At 40.7% G+C, this 19,397-nt stretch overlaps 1 protein-coding gene across 2 annotated transcripts in view; it reads right to left on the reverse strand.

The window, feature by feature from the left end:
- Nucleotides 1–2,473: 2,473 nt before the first annotated feature.
- Nucleotides 2,474–19,397, reverse strand: part of LOC129237753 (uncharacterized) — a 69,688-nt gene continuing 52,764 nt past the window's right edge. For both annotated transcript variants that reach the window (XM_054872680.1, XM_054872678.1), the window contains exons 2-4: nt 16,844–17,796; nt 7,390–11,324; nt 2,474–3,006 (exon numbers count right to left, since the gene is read on the reverse strand). In XM_054872680.1, coding sequence (XP_054728655.1) covers nt 7,799–11,324; nt 16,844–17,796 — 4,479 coding nt within the window. In that variant the 3' untranslated portion in view covers nt 2,474–3,006; nt 7,390–7,798. The remainder of the gene's footprint in view (nt 3,007–7,389; nt 11,325–16,843; nt 17,797–19,397) is intronic.

Raw genomic sequence — 19,397 nt, forward strand, 5'->3', positions numbered from 1 at the left:
TGATGAACAGCCTATTGAACACATACACACATTCTCATTGAATAATGTGAAATATTTATTTATAATTCAGGATTTTAGGTTAAAGTGAAGGCCCATAAAGATTCAGCTGGTCCGAATGCATTGAAAATGTGTAGTGTGTGAGTTGGCAATTCAGCTCTTGACATTGCCATAACCAAATGCAGAAGTGGAGTGCGTTTTCAGCACAATAAAATGTAAGCTGGTATGAGGAAAGTACAGGGTTGGCCATATTAAACTGACCCATTGAGTAACCCTATAACTTTTTACTGTAATTTGAAATCTAAGGTTTACGTCAACAAGCCAAAGACACTAGGCGCACTTAAGGCCAATATCCGACGGGAAATAGCCGCCATATCGGCCGAGACGCTGGCCAAAACTATGGAAAACGCCGAAAAACGGGCACATTACGCTATACGAGCTAAGGGCGACCACTTGCGCGATATCATATTCAAAAAGTGATGTAAACGAATCTCCTTGAACTAAATTAAATGTTTTTCACAATGAAACACAAAAAAATGTTTCTTTTTCCATATTTTTTTAATAATCACATGGGTCAGTTTAATATGGCCAACCCTGTACATCATTTATTTTTTTTTTTTTTTCAAGTTGAAGGTCATTAAATTTTATTAAATGTAGCTTAACTAGTTTTAAAAATAATTGAATTTAAATGCCCCCCATGCTCGTTGACACAAGTGCGGCATCTTAGTAAAAAGTTGTTCATTGCTGCTTTGAGAGTTGCGACAGGAATAGCCGCAATTGTTGCCCGAATGGATTGTTTTAGTTCATCCAAATTTGTTGGCTTTGTTTTATAAAATTCTTGTTTACATAAACCCCACAAGAAAAAGTCAGGTGCAGTAAGGTCAGGCGACCTGGGGGGCCAACGAAATTCGGAGTTTCTTGAAATCAGTTTATTGGGAAATTTTCGTCGCAACTCTGTCATAACAGTCTGGGCTATGTGAGACGTTGCCCCATCTTGTTGAAACCACACAGAGTTGAAAGGAATTCTCTTTCGGCGTAGTTCCGGATAGAAAAATTCTTTCAGCATTTTCAAATAACGGTCTCCAGTAACCGTAGCGGTGTGACCATTTTCTTCAAAAAAATAAGGCCCGACAATACAGCGTGAAGAAACCGCACACCACACTGTCACGCGAAGAGGATGCAACTCCGTCTCGTGGATTATCTGTGGGTTAGAAGTACTCCATATTCGACAATTTTGTTTGTTCACATTGCCGTTTAAATCGAAATGGGCCTCATCAGACATGAAAAGGCAGTTTAACATGTTTTGGTCTTCTTCCACCATTTGCAGGATCTTCTGGCAAAATTCCAAGCGAATCGGCAAGTCTGCTGCATTCAGTTTGTTAACCATTTGAATTTTGTAGGGAAATAAGTCTAAATCTTTGTGCATTATTGTTTGCAAAGACTGTCGGCTGACACCAAGTTGAGCAGATAAACTTCTTGTTGAAACCCTTGGATTGCTTTGTATAGCTGCAGCTACAGCAGCGATCGTTTCCTCCGTCCGAACTGGTGGGTTTCGATGATAAGGCCTTCTTGCGACTGTTCCTTGCTCAGCAAAATTATTCACCAGTCTCATTATGGTCCATCTGCTCGGGGGATCGCCGCCAAACATCCGCCTGTACTCTCTCTGTACCAAAACTACGGACTCCAGTGCGTGATAGCGGCGGACTATCCAAATTCTTGTTTGCGTGTCCCAGTTATCCATTTTAATAAATTTTAAAGATCAATCGGCAAATTAAAACAAAAATGGAACAGATAACTTAAAAAGAAAAAAAGTTATTCAATTTTTTTTTGGTAGCGGCTTTCATCAGCCACCCTGTGTTTAGTTTGGATTAAAAAATGTACAGCGTTTAGTATGGTGAAACGCTTTTTTCCCAATGTTGGTGATTTTTGAAACTCAAAAGTCGGCAATACTGTCAGTAGGTGAACATTTCCATTATTCTCGCTAACTTTTTCAAATAATACGTTCAGAGGCGGCAACATGGCGGTAATTATTGCATAGCTGGAACACACCCACTGCCACTTCTTATGCGAGTATCTCTCCGGTTATATAATTAAGGTACGGCGTTTCTTTGTGTGAATTCTGGCACTATGAAATAATCAATTATAAAATACACTGAGCTAATGAGTGTTAAATGGCGTTAATAACAAAGGTCTGTATTATTTATTTGATTTATTTTTAGCTTAGGAATCAAAACAGCAGGAGCCTAATTCATTCGAAATAATCGATAGTATTGATTTTAAATTTAATGCTTCTTGCAAGGCCATTCGTGTTATGCCTTAGATGTCTGCCTTTTGTACGAGTTAAAATGTATATATGAGTGTTTTTTTATATTATATCTGCATATTTATTTAACAACCTACCTTCTTTTCCTTTAACAGCCAAAGAGAAAACAACACTTTGCTAAATTTAAATAATTTTTTATTGATTTCTGTTTCAAATGATTAAATACACATTTTTGGATAATTACTTTTCACATATCGTTTTTCTCGTAACATAAATAAACTTATTGATTAATTAAAAATAGTTTAAATTGGTGATACAAATATAACTTTAAATGTTAACACTAACACTAATAATAATACATACAAACATTTATGATTTTATATTTTCGGTTACATTTAGTTGCTATGTTTAAGTAGTAATTGACCAATTTTTCATTCTGTTGCATCAACTGAAATGTTTCAATCTTCACAGTTATGGCTGATTATAATATTTCATGGACTTGTTTACAAATTTCTTACCTACTTAGCGTTAATTAAATGCTAGCTAATTGAAAATATTTTTGTTTTTTTGTAATAATTTTCTAATAAATTCTTTTTTAAATATTTTTCATATATTTAATTTTGTTCTGCACATTTAATATTATAGTACATCGAATATCTAAAATTAGTTTCTTAATTTTTTTTTAAATTATTTACAAACCCATTGAAGTTGATTTTCAGGTATTAGACGTACATTTGTCGTGAATTCTGTAAACAAGAAATGCATTTAAAGTGATTTATAAGCAGAAAAAAAGGTTTACGTTAATAAAATAAAAAAAAAATATTATTTAATTTATTATTAAAAAAATTATTATTATAATTTATGAACTTGAGTATTTATTTGAGTTGGGATTATAGACAGTGTCTCAATAAGAGTTTTCTTTCTTTTATACTTTCAAAGAGGCAAACGCCTAGGGTTAATATCGATTAGTAAGATTTTTATTGTTAGTATATGAATGAATGCCTAATGCAACCAAGTCGTAAAAATTTACTACAAATTGAAAAAAAAAACGAAACTTGAAAATTTCACTCAGTTATAGTCTAATCCGCTAACCCTTAATCGGGATTAACGACTTAGTTCTGAACTATCTCACGAGCTAAGTGCAACTAATGCGAATTGCCGATTAGACTTAATTCTCATAATTTACGCGGATTAGTGCACTAGCCTGCCATCCCAGAGGAAAAAACAAAAAAAATCTTATTCCTCAACCCCAAAACCGTATCCTTTCTATCCTTACTCTTGAATAGTCAGCGCATTATTTGCATTGTGGCTGCTAAAACAAGCAAAATAACAAAGAAAAACAGACAGTTGCACATTGCATCAGTGGCGCCAGCTAGAGGAAGCGGACAACCGCGATAATAGCGCAGATACACCACTTTAGCGAAGTCTTCAACCATCTGTGCGATCCTTCTGGCAGAAAAAAGTGAAACACAGATGGCGCTCAAAGCAGTAAGAAGGCAACGGCAGGTGGGTATTGCCACTATTTAGAACTGGTTGTGGTAGGCTAATCACCTACCCTGTCACAAATCTAATAGATTAACGGAACCAACGCAAGTTCTGAGTCTTGTCAAGGCCTTATGCTCCCTAGTATCAGAGCAGCTAATACTCGTATGTGTAGCCTGCAATCCATTTTTTACTGAAAAAACTATCCAATAAGCAAATCAACGGTTCACTAATGCGCGTTACAACCATCCGCCACACTAAAATTTTAATCAGAATTAACTGCGTCGGTAATCCCGATCGACGCCATCGTCCGTCTAAGCTAATAAGTGAACACAGAGGCTTGTACAAGGTGGCGCAAAATTAATCACCCTATCGGACAATTTATAATGTATGCAAATCGTGTCGTATGTCATACAAGCAATGGAGCGCGTAAATAATTATAAATAAAGTTATAAAAATCTCTTCAAAATAATTTTGTTTTATTTAGTCGAAAAGTTATTTAAAAACCAAACTGAATGATTAATTTTGCGCCACCTACATATTTTGATACTGCAACTTGGCTCTCAGTGAATGTAACAGAATCTGTACAAATAACACATCAGCACGGAAAAATTATGTGGTGCTTTCTAATATCCTTTTGATTCTCTTCCTCTAATTTTTAATTTTTCTCTACAAAATCTAACTATTTTGAATTACTGCTCTCAGTTCTCTCATCTAAAAAAAAGAAAAACACACAGTTAGTTACACATTGCATCAGTGGCGCCTGCAAGAGGAAAGCGGGCAACCGCGGTAAAAGCGCTAACACACGAAATTTAGCAAAGTCCTCAAACATCTGTGCGATCCTTCTGCCAGAAAAATGTGAAACACAGATGCCGCTCCAAGCCGTGAGAAGGCGTTGTTCCTAAGCAATGACAAGCGGGCATTCCCATTATTTAGGACAGGTAGCGGCAAGCTAATCACCTACCCTGTCATAAATCAAAAAGATTAACCAAACCAACGCAAGACTACGTCTTGTCGAGGCCGTATGCTCCCGAGAGGAGTGAACAAGGAAAAAAATGTATGTTTTCAGGAAACAGTTTTTTTTTTGTAAAACCAAGGAAAAGTTACAACAATTTCTGTATGAATTTTTATATTAATAAATTAAAAACTTCTGCAACCGCCTTTCTCGGTCTCCTTGCTACCTACCCTACTCCATAACCCCTTAACAACATCGCAGCAACTGGCTGCTGTCCCAAACCCAGCTGAACTGTTTGAACGCTAAAGCGAAAAAGAAATCCATTATTTTCATGATAGATGGCTTTATTGGTCGAGATCTCGTAAAGTATCAATCAAATAATTTAAAGTTTATGCTCGTTGTCAAGGTGACATTTCAGACTAAAAAATGCGTCTGCTGTTTTTTGTTTATTCAATTCAGTTGTAAGTTACAGGGTGTTAGCAACGGAAGTATTGCAAGTAAAAGTTACTTGAATAAAAACACGAATGTTTAAACTTGTAATTTTATTGATAGTGCAGTCCAAGTGGGTCTGCGCAAGTACTTAGTTGACTGTGTCATGCATAATTCAGTATACCCTTATGCTCTTACCACTTTGCTATGATATGCACTGCTATGCTTTGGCCTTGAAATTAACATGTTATAATTTAAATGTTATAATTATACATAGTTACATCTGTTAGGCCCATGACCCATATAAAACAGTTGACAAAATATTAGTTTCGCTTATCAATAAGAGCATCTCTGTTGCCGCTGCCATGCAATTATCACAATGAGAGAGTGATAAGCGAAGAGAATGCCATCATGCAAAATGAATAGCGTCGCTGTGTGCAGCGGTCTGTTATCTCGACAACAAGAGCTCAGCCAGTGCAGCTACTATGTATGTATGAATGTGCGTAGATCATCCTGTTGAGTATGTAGTTATGTATACGCGAGTGTGCATATACGAACGGCTGCAATTTGTACATTGCGAACCGTTGACGATATGAGGTGCAGTGGACACTCGGATGTGCAGTCGATCCTTCCACAAGCTAATTATGTGCAATAATCGAAGTTGACTGGCGTTTTAGTAGTCGTGGCATTGCCCAAGAGCTAAAGATTGATCATAACACAGTTTTAAACGATTTGCGCCAAAAATTTGACGCAAAAATAATGGATTTCTTTTTCCCTCAAACTGCTTGTAATATCAGGTCAGTTCATGTTCATGCGTATTTTATCCATAATTTCACTTTTGTACGATGTTTTCATACAAAAAATTATTCGCGGAATATAACGGAACTATTTATATATTCCTTGATATATTATGCATTCAACAAGTGATTTTAATCGCGGATAGAAGCACCTGTTGCTAAAAAATAAAGTGGAATCTTCGAACGCCTATAAGAGGCATATTTTGTATTTTTTTTATAAAAGTGGTAAAAATGCAACAACTGCTGCTGCAGAAATAAACACTCAAAATTCCGAAGTGGTAACTGCGACATGGAGGATGCCCCGCGCGCTGGTCGTCCTGAAGTCTTTAACTCCGACGCCTTGCTCGAACTCGTGGAAGCTGAGGCAAATTTGACAGCCGATATGATAGCTCAGAGATTAAATTCATCGCATGGAACAGTTCACAGGCAGCTGGTTCAGTTTTGAAAGGTTTAGAAGCTGGGAAATGGGTTCCGCATAGACTTTCCGTCGCCGCCAATCTTCAGCAGAGAATGAATGTGTGTTCTCAGCTGCTGCAATGGCTCGAAAATGAAAGTTTTTTGAACCGTATCGTTAGTGGTGATGAAAAATGGGTACTTTACAATAATCCTGTTCGCAAACGCCAATAGGAAGATAAAGATGAAACACCAGAACCGACCCCTAGAGATGGCCTTCACCCCAAGAAGATTCTCCTGTCTATTTGGTGGGATATGGCCGGTATTGTTTATTATGGACTTCTGCAACCAAACTAGACGATAACTGCTGATTATTATTCCCCTCAGCTATCAAACCTGAATGAGGCACTTAGTGAATGGACGCAAAGTTTTGTTTCACCATGACAACGCAAGACCTCATACCGCAAGGCAAACATTAGGCAACCTGAACGAACTCGGATAGGAGCTAATGCCGCATCCACCATATTCTCCGAATATTGCACCATGTGTATTGTCACCTTTTCCTTGGACTTCAATCCCATATGAGTAACAAGAACTACTCCTCAAAAGAAGCTATAAAAAGAGATATCGAAGCGTATTTTGGCTCCAAGGACAAACAATATTTTGAGCAGGGAATTAAAAATTTACCTAAACGTTGGGAAGACATTGTAAATAATGAAGGAAAATATATGATTGATTAATGAATACTTTAAACATCTTTTTTCTTAATTTTAAAACCACCTTTAAAAAACGCACAAACTTATGGGCTGACCTGATATTTGCCTACTTGTGTTATAGAAGCTGTTACACCTGTAAAGCACACGCGAGTGATTATTTTTTTCTCATACAAAGTATTCCAATTAAATAGCTTTTTCATGAATACCCCTATTAGAGTGGCATTCTGGTAATGAGCGATTATCTTTATTTGTTTCTCACAAATATACCAACTCTTTATGTTTGGCTTTGTCCAACATGCAATGACTGATAACCGAAAATAAGATTAAAAATATAACTTCTTAATAATATTAATTTACCTTAGTGCTGCTTATGCCTATTAGCGTAATCACATGCCATACACTTAACAATACAGCGGATAAGAGCGCGTCTATATTCCTTAAACTTTTCCTGGGTTTCGTGGCTGGTGGCTGGTGACGTTGTTGAACGTAACAAAAACGTACAGTTTACTTAGTACTAATGAGCACTTGGCAAGCGGGCAGGCAGCAGACAAATGTACTTAGCATATACTTACACATACAGATAAATCATGCAAACACCATTAAAGAAGTGCGAATAACCGAAAATAGTTGCACGCACGAAATTCACAAGCACTCAATCAAACACCTTCGCAGCCACGCACACCTTTTCGCACAGCCACTCAACTCAGCTGTCTGCCCACCTACGCTGTTAGTCAATCCTTTTTAGCATTGCTGCTTATGCTACGCCTTATTTTTTGCCATTACTGCTGTTGTTGTTGCTGTTGCTGTTGCCGTTGCCGCTACGCGTTGGCGTATTTGTGTTTGCATTGGCTTTGCCGCCACCATGGCTTTGACTGCCGTCACTGCCAACAGCATTACTATTTTTAGTATTTTTATTGCTGTTGCTGTTGTTGTTGTTGTTGCTGTTGTTATTATTGTTGTTATTACTGCTACCATTGCCATTGCCATTATTGGATCGTCGAAATTTCGGCGCTATGTAGTAAAGCCCATCCTGCTCGCCGGTTGCGGTCAACTGCGGCAATTGTGGCGGCAGCCGCTGATAGTCGTTTGATCGATAGATTGGCGAGTAGACTTGTGGGCGCACCACCTGTGGATGCGAAATGTATTCACTATCCGGATTGATTGGTGGCAGCGGCTGTCGGTAGTTGACCAGTATGTCACGATGCAATGGAATTTGTTGTTGATATTGCCGTTGTGGCGCTAACTGCTGCTGCTGCTGTTGCGGCACAGGTGGCGCGTAGTATTGCGATTGATGCGAAAGCGGTGGTGCCGACTGCGGCGCGTTATAGCGTTGCAGCTGCGCAGCGTAGGGGTTTAGCGGTAATGCTGGCTGATAGGGATTAATAAATTCTGCATCTGGATTGATTGGCGGTCGATTGGGCGCGTAATTGACATAAGTGTCGTTCTCCAAACTCCACAGGGTTTGCGGCGGTTGCTGCTGCTGCTGCTGTTGTTGCTGGTAGTCAGGCTGTGGCTGCGGCTGTGGTGGTGGCAGTGGCGACGGTGGCTGCCGATAGTTGACAATGCGCCGCGCATTGATCTGCTGGAAGGGCTCCTCGTAGAAGCGATTGTTTTGACGCGCATGTAGCACTGGACCGCCGTAATAGTAGCCAGTGAAGCCACGCTGTTTGGGGGAAATGGGAGCTTGCGGTGGCCGCTCAATACGTTGATACGGCGGTGTATGCTGTTGTGGTACGTATTCATTTAGCTCCTGCTGTTGGCTGACCGCAGCCCATGGCGTTTGTGTGGCGACATACGTGCGTGGCGTGCTTGGATATGGCGGCAACTCCGGTTCGGGCGCCGCACGATATTCGGGCAAAAACGGTGTTTGTTGTAAATACTTGGCGCCCAGCCGCAGCTTCTTGGGACGACCTTGCACAGCTGGCTGTGGTTGTTGGTAAGGTGCGTCGGGTTGCACTGGCACGAGCGTGGTGGTTGACTGGTACCGTGGTTGTTGCTGTTGTTGCGGATATTGCTCGTCCAGCCGTTGTTGCTGTTGCTGCCGCTCCACATTTGCCTTCTCCACATCGATGGCATGGAATGAGTTTTCATCGTCAACCGGTGGACTGTAGGTGACCATTGGCTTGAAGGGTACATCGTCATATTCTGCAGGTGGTTGGAAGTCCCCTGCGCTCGCCGTTGGCTGAGCTGGTTCCAGATTCCTTGATGCATCGAAATTGAATTCGTATATCGGTTTGGCTTTCGGTGTGCGCGGTATGCTATTATCGCGCAACTGTTGATTTTGGTAGTAGCGCAACGTCTCGCGTATGGCATTCACTTCTTGTTCGAAGTTCTCCAGTGGGCGCGGCTTGTAGACAGGCGCCTCTACTGGCACCGGTGGCGGCCGTTTATATCTCACCGCCTCCGGTTTGGGTGTGATGTAGACCACATCTTGTGGCAAGTACTGACGTTGCGGTTGCATCCGTGGTGGCAAGTAAGTACGTTGGTTTTGCGGTTGTGATTTGAATGGTCGTTTGCTGGTCGCGTACAGTTTTATTGGCTTAGCCAACACCGGCTTCTCTGTTGTAGCGAGGAAATCGTCAATGATATTTGTGGTAACACTGGTAGGCTGCCGTTTAGCCTCGAAGTACTCATAATAAATCGGATTGGTTTTCGAGAGCATATCCTGGTTATAACGCGGCGTTGTGCGTTCAAAGGCCACGGCATTCGGTCGCGTTTGCGGATATTTGTTGGAGGGGAAGATGGGTATGTGCACCGCGACTGGCACCGGTATAGCTTCGATGACCTCGGGCGGAGCTGCAGTGGGTGTTGGTGCGGGCGGAGGTGGCAGTTTACTCGGTGGCACCACATGCGGTATGGCGGCTGGTGGCTCTGGCGTTATGATAATTGTTTTCGGCGCATATTGGTGTACTTTCGTGATGACTTGTGGTCGATAGGGCGCTTCAGTGGTTGTTGACGTAGTGGTTGTCGAAGTAGTGGTAGTCGTCGTAGATGTGGTACTTGTGGTGCTCGTAGAGCTCGTGCCATAGCCGCGATGTCGACTTAGCGCATGCACTTTTTTTGTTTTTTCCAATCGACTGAATTGATTGGCTGGTGGTGGTAAGACAATGCCCGGCACTAGTGGCCCCGGTGGCACAGGATTTGAGTAGTTACTTTTGTAGACAAATGTATACGCCGGTGGGTAGTAAAGCGATGGGTCATCTTCATCGAAATAATCGGTGCCATTGGAATTCTCCAATGAACTGTTACGTCCCAGTGGAAATGGGCCCAGATTGGGGAATGTAATGGGACGCGCATTGCTCAGGAATGGATTAACAAACGTTTGGTTGTGATAGAGCCATGGTGGTGAGGGCGCCGGGTAGAGGTAGCCGGGCTCACCTTGTGCAGCATCTTGAGCCGTTCCCGGCCGGGTAAGAAGATTCTTCTCGTTGTCACTATCACCTTCGGACGATGCGTAGTTGGCTTCCGCGCCGGCGGGATAAACTTGTATCGATTCGTTAGCGACCGGATAGACGACCGTGAATTTATTATTTCCGATAAACTGTAGCGGGCCATTCTCTTCGAGCTGGACAGGAAAGGGTGGCGGCACTTTTGGATTCGGCGGCAACTTGATTTGTCGACCGGGCGCATCATAGTCATCGATGGGCGGCCACGGTTCGTCTGGTTCGCCCTCATTCAGATTACCGCCCTTGATCACAAGCAAATGATCTTCCGCCAACCAAATATCCTCCTCATTCAAGCCACCAAATGTGCGTTCATTATCTATGGGTGTCTCCTTATTTGGCAAATAACTAAGTACACCCGGCCGTTTGGGTGGACGTCGAAATATCTCCTTTTCAATCAATCCATACTTACCATCACGCACTTGGTCCGAAAGCGTTTTCTTTGATTCATCTTTGTTCTTGTTCGGCTTAACGATATTCTCTTTTCCTGAGCCGGCACTGAGCCGTAAAATGCCATTATCCCAATTTTCAAAATCTCCTGCATCTTCCAGCAGCGCCTCATCATAATCGTAATCATCACGATCGGCGCCTACATGAAATGGACCTGCAGTTGTTGTCGTTGTTGCGGTATTCGTTGTTGTTGCAGGAGTGGTGCTCACTTTCGCCAACCGATATGAGCTGCTCATGGCTAACTGCCCTCCCTTGGAGCGCGCGTACTGGTATGAGGGCTTGTGAGTTGTTACTGAATTCGTTGTGGTGCTATTTGAAGTAACAGCGGAGACTTGAAAAGTGGAACGGCCCTCGGCGTTTTGTATATGTCCAGCCACAAGCCGCTGTATCATGCGGGGCCTGAAACGGTGGATAAGGAAAATTGTGCTTTAGAGTTTTGGAAAATTTAAAGAAAAACTTTTTAAGTAGGTCCTAAAAAATATAGTTATGCAGGGAGTAGTCAATAAAAGAAGCAAAAAAAGTTCTACAAGGTGAAGTCTAAACTAAACAAGACTGATATCATAGAAATGTTTTTTATGACGCCATCTTTTTTATGAGCTACTGCGTTGGAAGCTACATCCCTAGCTGGCTTCCAGTCAAAGCTTGGTGACAATCGCTTTAGTGGGAGCAAAGTTATTCTTATTATCTAAAGTGTCAGAATGCTTGTGTCATCGGTACAAAAATGAGTTTCGAACAAAGAGCTAACATCGAATTTCGTTTTAAAATCGGTAAAACGTTTCGCGCCTACGAAAGGTCTAAGTGTGTCATTCCGACAGGCTCTCTATCTACCCTACCTACCTACTACTACAAATTTTATTTTGTCACTCTCTAGAAAATACTGCAAAATATTGGTTGGAGTGCTGACGGGACACTGTCTCACCCCACATCACGCAGCCAAAATCGGATTAGTCCAGAGCGATGCTTGTAATACGAACGAAGAGAGTGTAGGGATACTTTGGAACACCTAATTTGCCACTGCCCTGCTCTTTATAGGCCTCGACAAATGCGTCTACGATCAACATATTTTTTATCCTTGAAGAATGTTGCTGTCAAAAGGTTGACAGGTTTTTAGACTCACGAAGACGTGCATTAAGAATTGCTCCCTGGCACTGGTAGCACAATGAACCCTAGAGGTCTATGGTAGATCTTTTTACAGATCAGCTAGCACTACCTAACCTAACTTAATGATATTTAGTGCCAACAGAATGATGTCCCATGCCATAGAGCCGACAAAAGAATTGAGCTATTGACAGAGAAATTCGATAATCGTGTAATCTCTAAATGAGTCACTCGAATGGCCACCTCTAACTAATCTCCAATATAAGGCCGTTGGATTTCGGTTTATGGGGTAACGCAAAGTCCTCGAATTGTAACAATAAGACAGATGGCGATAAGGCAGCTGAAGAAGAATATCGTTGTGAAAATTGTCGGCATTCCGGGCGATTGGTATAGAAGAGTGATAGAGCGTTGGCTCCAATACATCGTTCGCTGCAACGATCGTTGATATTTGAGGGATATTGAATTTCATACTTTATACTAGATATGCAGGTTTACCGGGAAAGTCGCTATAGATACTTAACGACATTATTTTTTGTATTCTAAGTTCAAAACCCCGTATTTCTGCCATTTAATACTCATAAAAAAACCATCCGCTGTTCGGAGGCAAAATAAAACTGTGGGCCACCACATTTTCGAAAACAATTAATACACACCACTAAAACAGGGTGGCGCAAAATTAAACATCCCAATTAGCTTTTGAATAACTTTTTCGGTTTCCATGACATTTGACGTCGCTGCTCGAACCAAAGATTGTTTGAGATTCTCCAAATTTCTGTGGGGTCTTCGACAGGCCATGTTCTTCAACTTTTACCACAAACTGTAGTCCAATGGATTTAGATCTGGGCTTTCTGACGGCCGATCTTCAGCGGCTAGGAACCCAGGAATATGTTTCTTAGCCACTGTTCTGTGGTTTTTGCTTTGGTGGAAGATCCAACGGTCTACTTTGAAGAGAGTACTGCTCAACTACTTGACCATTTTTTGAAAGACATCCTTCTGCTATACTTTTGCCCCGGTCTTCACCCCTTTTTCACAGAAATGAAGAGATTTACCGCCTCTACCAGACACTACCCACCAAACCATTACAGAGGCTGCATGGTGGCCACGCTGAACCCATGGAATAACATTTTTTTCTACTTTGGAAGTAGATTTTGTCATTTTACTTATTAAAAACTTCTTCTTCTTCAATTTCTTCCTGCACCTATATCAAATGGATGCGGAAATAATCCGACATCTCGTTAAGAGCTGCCTGGCATTTGCGAGCAATGATGGAATTAATAACAATCCCGCAAAGAGATGTAATCGCCGCTTGGCTATCAGAATAAATATAGACTTTTCTGAAGGCATTCACATTTTTGTCTAACCAGCTGAGGCTGAGCTAGCTGACCTCCTCATTAATGGCAAACATTTCAGCCTGAAATTCGCTACAGTGATTAGAAAGAGGAGCTGAAACGCTTACTTTTGGCTTCTTACAGTGGACGTCCAAGCCAACTTTACCGTCAAGCTTTGAGCTATCAACACACACACGTCTAGCTGGCATTCTAGTACTAAATATAAATAAAAAATAATAATAATTGGCGCTTATGTTAGGTGTTTGGCTCAGCTCCTCCTCCTATTCGTCTTTGTGTTTTTTCACAAATGGGGGACCTACAGTTTTAACACGACTCCGAACAGCAGATATTTTTCATGAGGAGCTTTCTTATGACACAAATTATGATTCATTATTAAAATATGAAAGCCGTGACATTGTGACGCCAGTGACGCTGGTACAGTGTGATGCGAGGTGATATCTACATTTTCACTGATATCCAGGCGGCGATAAAATCCCTCACAAAACAATCGACAACCCCCAAGGTAGCCATGAAATGCGTGCATCTCTTAACGAGATGGCTGAGTCATTTCACATGGATTCCTGGCCATTGTGACATTGAGGGGAACTGCAGAGCCGATGAACTAGCGAAAAACGATACCAAATTGCATGATTATTACATAAACAATGATATAGGTATGTATACCCTTGCAAACATGTACTACTTATCCTTGAAGAAATTGTAAGAGTAGTGATAGAAAGATGACGCAATGAAGCCACTTGCAAAATCGCCCGACAGCTGTGGCCGACTCTCAATGCTAAACGCACAGAACTTCTACTAAGAAGAGATATGCACAGTCTTAACACACTATTTCAGTTCTTACGGGACACTGCCTAAACGGTAGGTACGTCGAGAAAATGGGCATGCAAACACAGGACTTCTGCAGAAGTTGTCTAAACTAGGAAGAGGAAAGACGATCCCGCACCTTCTGTGTCACTGTCCTCCTCTATCCAGACATAGACTCGCCTTTTTGGGTAGACAATCCTTTAATGAATTGGCAGATCCCGGCTCTGTCCGAATTAAAGATTTCGATTTTTTTTAAGGAAATTTTTGAAAAGTACATATTGGGTTTAAGAGAGATAAGGGCAAGTTCCCCACGCGGCATCCCAATCGGCCATGAGCCTGAGTGTGTCCCATTTTTTTTTTGGTGGGTTAGGTAGGGTTCAAAATGCCTTCGCACTTACAGCGACCGTCGTCTACTGCATCGTGTGATGTGGCCACTAAAACGATCCCTCCTCGCCTTCTTCGGAGACACCCTTCCCGGAACTGCTTTTAATATTACTTCGGGAGGGCCCAGAACGGCATCCATAAAGGACGAATTCTATTCACCCACATCTGGGTCCACCATATTTGTAGCCAGCTTTCATGCTGTAGGCTCGTCTCCTTGTGTCTCTGTATCTGTGCGGCTTAACTTTGTTGCACTGTGTCGAGGTAAATCTTTTTTTTTCGTAGTATCATATATTCTCGATGTATATCTTTAGCGCGTTCCAGCTATCCCCACGTTCGAGCATTTTGCTGATTATATTGCTCGGTGCGATGTCGACAATCTGCTCCTTCAGAGCATTTCTTTCCGCGAGCCATCTGTCACAACTAAAAAACGTGTGGTCAGCGTCCTTCGCTCGATGCCTCGCAGTATATGCACTTAGAGAGTGTGTCCCATAGTGGACAACCGCTTCAACCCAACTTAACCTAAATATGGTTCCTTCAAACAATAGTCCACAGGATTAGTTGGACCCAGACCGAGTGTTATGGCCGAGCGTCCTACACCTAAATCGCGTCATTGATTAGTTGCAGCCTTATCTGCATTAATTGCCATGGGTTGGTTCAAATTTGATTGCTAATTTTTATTGGTTGGCTTACCTTTTTAGTAAAAATGGATATACTAGGACTCTTAAGCTAACATCTAAAAAGGCGGTCGTGCAAGCCAAAAAAGAGATATTTTTTAATAAAAACCTTAAAATCGAATATCTCGAAAACGGATTAACTTTGGGCATCAGGTCATATAACCACATGAATCAGAAATTACCTAAATAAGAATGTTCTGGAGTGTCTAGGGTGACTTTCTCGGTAACACTATATATTTTAGCCTGACATCCCAATAAGTCCGTGTTATAAAGGCTGGTTAAACTTTAAGGGGCGATGTTGAATGTAAACCACACCTAAATGTCAAGTTTTTTTCTGCATTTCATTTGACATTTTTCAATTTCAGACTCACTCAATTAAAACTAAGGAAAAATACGTAATCGAGCAACGCGTTAAAGTTATTCAGGCTTATTATGAAAACGGGCGTTCAAATCAAAACGGGCGTTCGAAGAAAATCATCTTCAAGGATGAGGCACCTTTTCACCTCAGTGGATTCGTCAATAAGCAAAAGTGCCGCATTTGGGCGAATGATAATCCAAGAGTGCCGAAAAACCAATGCACTCACAAAGAGTGACTTTTTGGTGCGGTTTATGGGCCGGCGGCATCATTGGGCCGTATTTTTTCCAAAATGAGGCCGGTCAGGCAGTTACTGTGAATAGTGTTCGCTATCGTGAGATGATAACAAACTTTTTATGACCCGAATTGGAAGATATGGATGTGGACGATATGCGGTTTCAACAGGACGGTGCCACTTGTCACACAGCTAACGAAACAATGGCGAAAAATTTGATGGCCGAATAATCTCACGTCGCGGCGATGTCAATTGGGCGCCAAGATAATGTGATTTGACACCGTTGGACTTCTTTCTTTGAGGTTATTTGAAAGAAAAGGTGTACGTCGATAAGCCAGCAACAATTCAAGAGCTAAAGGATGAGATAATTCGGCACATTAACGGCATAGAACCTCAATTATGCCTCAGCATTATCGAAAATTTGCACCATCGGATGGAGGTGTGCCGCCGAGACCGCGGTGGCCATGTGGCCGATATTTTATTTTATACGTAATTGAGCCATACCACTATTAGCATAATAAAGAGAAATGATAATAATTTAAAAAAAAATGTATTTTATTCAAAATCAATACCGGCCATTAAAACTTAACTACCCTTTATTTAAATACAAACTGGTTATGCCCCTAATGGGACACCTTTCGTATACACACATTCCGCCTACACTTTCGACAATATATACGCAAGTACTTCCTTTATTGCTGATCAAACCTCACTTCCACTACACGGCCACGCCCCGCTTATTTAGCCTCAATTTCAACCGAAACGACCCTTTTATTGCTCCTTAAAGCCCGGAACTATGTTTGGCCGGTCATTAAAGCGTGAAGTTTGTGTTTAAACTTTGACCCGCGAACGCTGCTCCACCACTGCCCAATTTTATTACGAATCATGCACAACAAAAACAATGAAACCACCGCAGACGCAAGTAGTAAATCGTAAAATGCGAATCGTAAATCGCCAATCACTTTTCGGTTGTTCGTTTGCTTGTTTACTAAATAAAAATGTCTAAAATGGTAACTCACGTTTTTGGTGTTTGTGGCAGACGCGTTGAATTCGCCGTGTCGACACCGTTGATGTATGTCTGCCGTGGTGGCGTCGCGCGTTCCGCGTTACCATGCGCCGCAAGAGCAGCGACTTGCTTTGACTGGCGCTGAAGGAGTGGTTGATTGTTATGATTCGTCACAGCATCGTTTGGCGCGCAATCTATTGATGACGTCGTCTGACGTGCATCGCCGGCGTGACGATGAGTGTTCACGTTGGCTGCCGTAGTAGACGTCACCGATGGCGACAATAAAGCTGTTGATGATAGAATTGCCGGCGCATGTGGTGCCTTAGCTGTGGTGCTCGTGCGCGTTGCATTAGCGCTGGCATTTTGTTGTTTGTTATTGTTTTTGTAGGCCACACGCTTTATTTGGCGATTGTCAATTTGTTTGTATGTCTTGTTCGCATCAACACTCCTACCGACCGCCGCCGCCGCATTGCTGGTCTGCGAGTTTTGCGTCGCTGTGGCGCTGAGAAAACTACGATTTTGGCGTACATTTGGCGATACGCTCCTATCGGCGGTGCGCGCCAGACGCGCTGTTGTAGGTGCTGTTCCGGCATTGTTTTTGGAGTCGAGTGCTGAACGGCGCGCTGTTTGCTTGAATGGTGGTAGTTTGGTCACGAGCAGTGCTACTGGTTTAGTAGTAGTTCTGGCCGTTGTAGTTTTAGTTGTTGATGTTCTTGTTGTTGGATGCGTCATCACTGTGGTGGGGCGCGGAGTGCGCATAAGTCGTGGTGCACGCAACGATGGTGGCTGTTGTGTTGTTGTCGATGTGGTTCGTTTATTGATGGGCGCGGAAGTTGACTTATCCACCTCCGCTGGCGTAGCCATTGTGCCTGGCCGCAATGCGTCAGCGGGCGCGTGTTGTGATATTAGCAATAACAGCGACAGCAGCGGAAGTAGTGCAGTGAAATGCAAGGTCAACGACTTCATCTAAAATTAGAGAAAAAAAAAAGAAACAAAAAAGGGTAAATGAAATGTTAGTGCAATGGATATTTAATAATATAAACTAATTGTATTAGGGGCTTAATTTACTGTAAATAGCTTTTTGTGTGTGTGTGTGAATGAATGTGTACGCGCATATTTTATGCCATGCAATTTATTTAACACTAATTAAATGCACCTCCTGCAACAAATCGCTGCCAGTAACAACTACCTACTTTATGCGCGTGTTAACCCAACTCCTGCAGCAACAACAATATCCATGGGCCATCCCACTTGCCCATCTACCAGCACACAATTTTCTGCTCAGCTCCTACTGGTATGGATCGTGCAACGCGTCGTAGCGATTTATGGTAATTAGCGGTAATGGATTCCACTATCTAACACATCATGCAACCACTTGGAAATGCACAGCCGCAATGCAAGTGTTGTTACTTTGTAAATTTGTTTGTTGTTGTTTGCCTCAGACAAGCAGCGCTCCATGGCTGTCTGTTCGTGCGGCGGCTCATCTCTTGCACTCAGCTGCAACTTTTAGTAAAATGTGGCTGGTCGTTTATGTGTATGTATATGTGTGTGTGTGTGGCACGTGCTGCATAAATTTTAACGTCTCAGTTTATTACCCATTTTTGTTTATTACTTTCCAAATTGTGTGGAAGTGAATTTATTTTGTTTAATGCCGGGAAAAATTATAGGCTTTTCAATAATGAAGTTACGAAAAACGTCGATAGCGTGCGGGCCAACATTTTGTTGTGAAGTTCAAGTAGTTTTTAAATGACGCCACAACAACGTCCCTATACTTAAATATAATTTGAAACTTTCAGGGATTACTGAGTGTAGTTAAAGCCATTAATGAATAAAATAAGAAAATATAGAGGCGGAGTTTTTTATAAATGACAAAAAAAAATTTGTTTTCAAAAAGTATTGAATAAACAAGCTGTCTTGTTTGGAAAATTAAAAAGAAAATAGTGTAAAAAAAAAAAAAAAATAATTAAAAGAAAAGTTTTATAAAATGTTTAAAAAAAATTGTTTTAAATTTAATAATTTTTAATTTTTTTTTTTCAAAATTAAAAAATTATTACAGAAAAACTTTTTGTTTTAATTTGAAAAAAAAAACATTGAACAAAAAATGATTCATCTTTTAAAAAATTTAATTTAATTTTAAAAAATTCAAACAAATTTTATAATAAAATTTTTACAAATTTAAAATTTAAACAAATTTTACAAAATGTTTCTTTCAAATTAAGTTAAATTTTTAAGATAATTATTAAAAAAAAAAATTGAAATTTAAAAAAAAATTATTACAAAAGAGTATTTATTTATTTTTGAAATTTGAAAAAACAAAAAATGTTTAAGATTTTTAAAATTTAATGTAATTAAAAAAAAAAATAAACACATTTTTTTATAAAACTATTTTTTCAAATTAAGTTAAATTTTTAAAAAATTAAAAAAACAAATTTTTTTTAATAAGTTCGTTTTCAAATTATAAAACAATTTTTTTTTTACTTACTTCACTTTGTTCTTTTAAATTATTAATCAAAATTTTTTGAAACTTTTTAAGACATAGTCTTTTGTTTGTTATTTATAGAATTTAA

The sequence above is a fragment of the Anastrepha obliqua genome, chromosome 2 (assembly GCF_027943255.1).
Source record: "Anastrepha obliqua isolate idAnaObli1 chromosome 2, idAnaObli1_1.0, whole genome shotgun sequence".
NCBI classification, from domain to species: Eukaryota; Metazoa; Arthropoda; class Insecta; order Diptera; family Tephritidae; genus Anastrepha; species Anastrepha obliqua.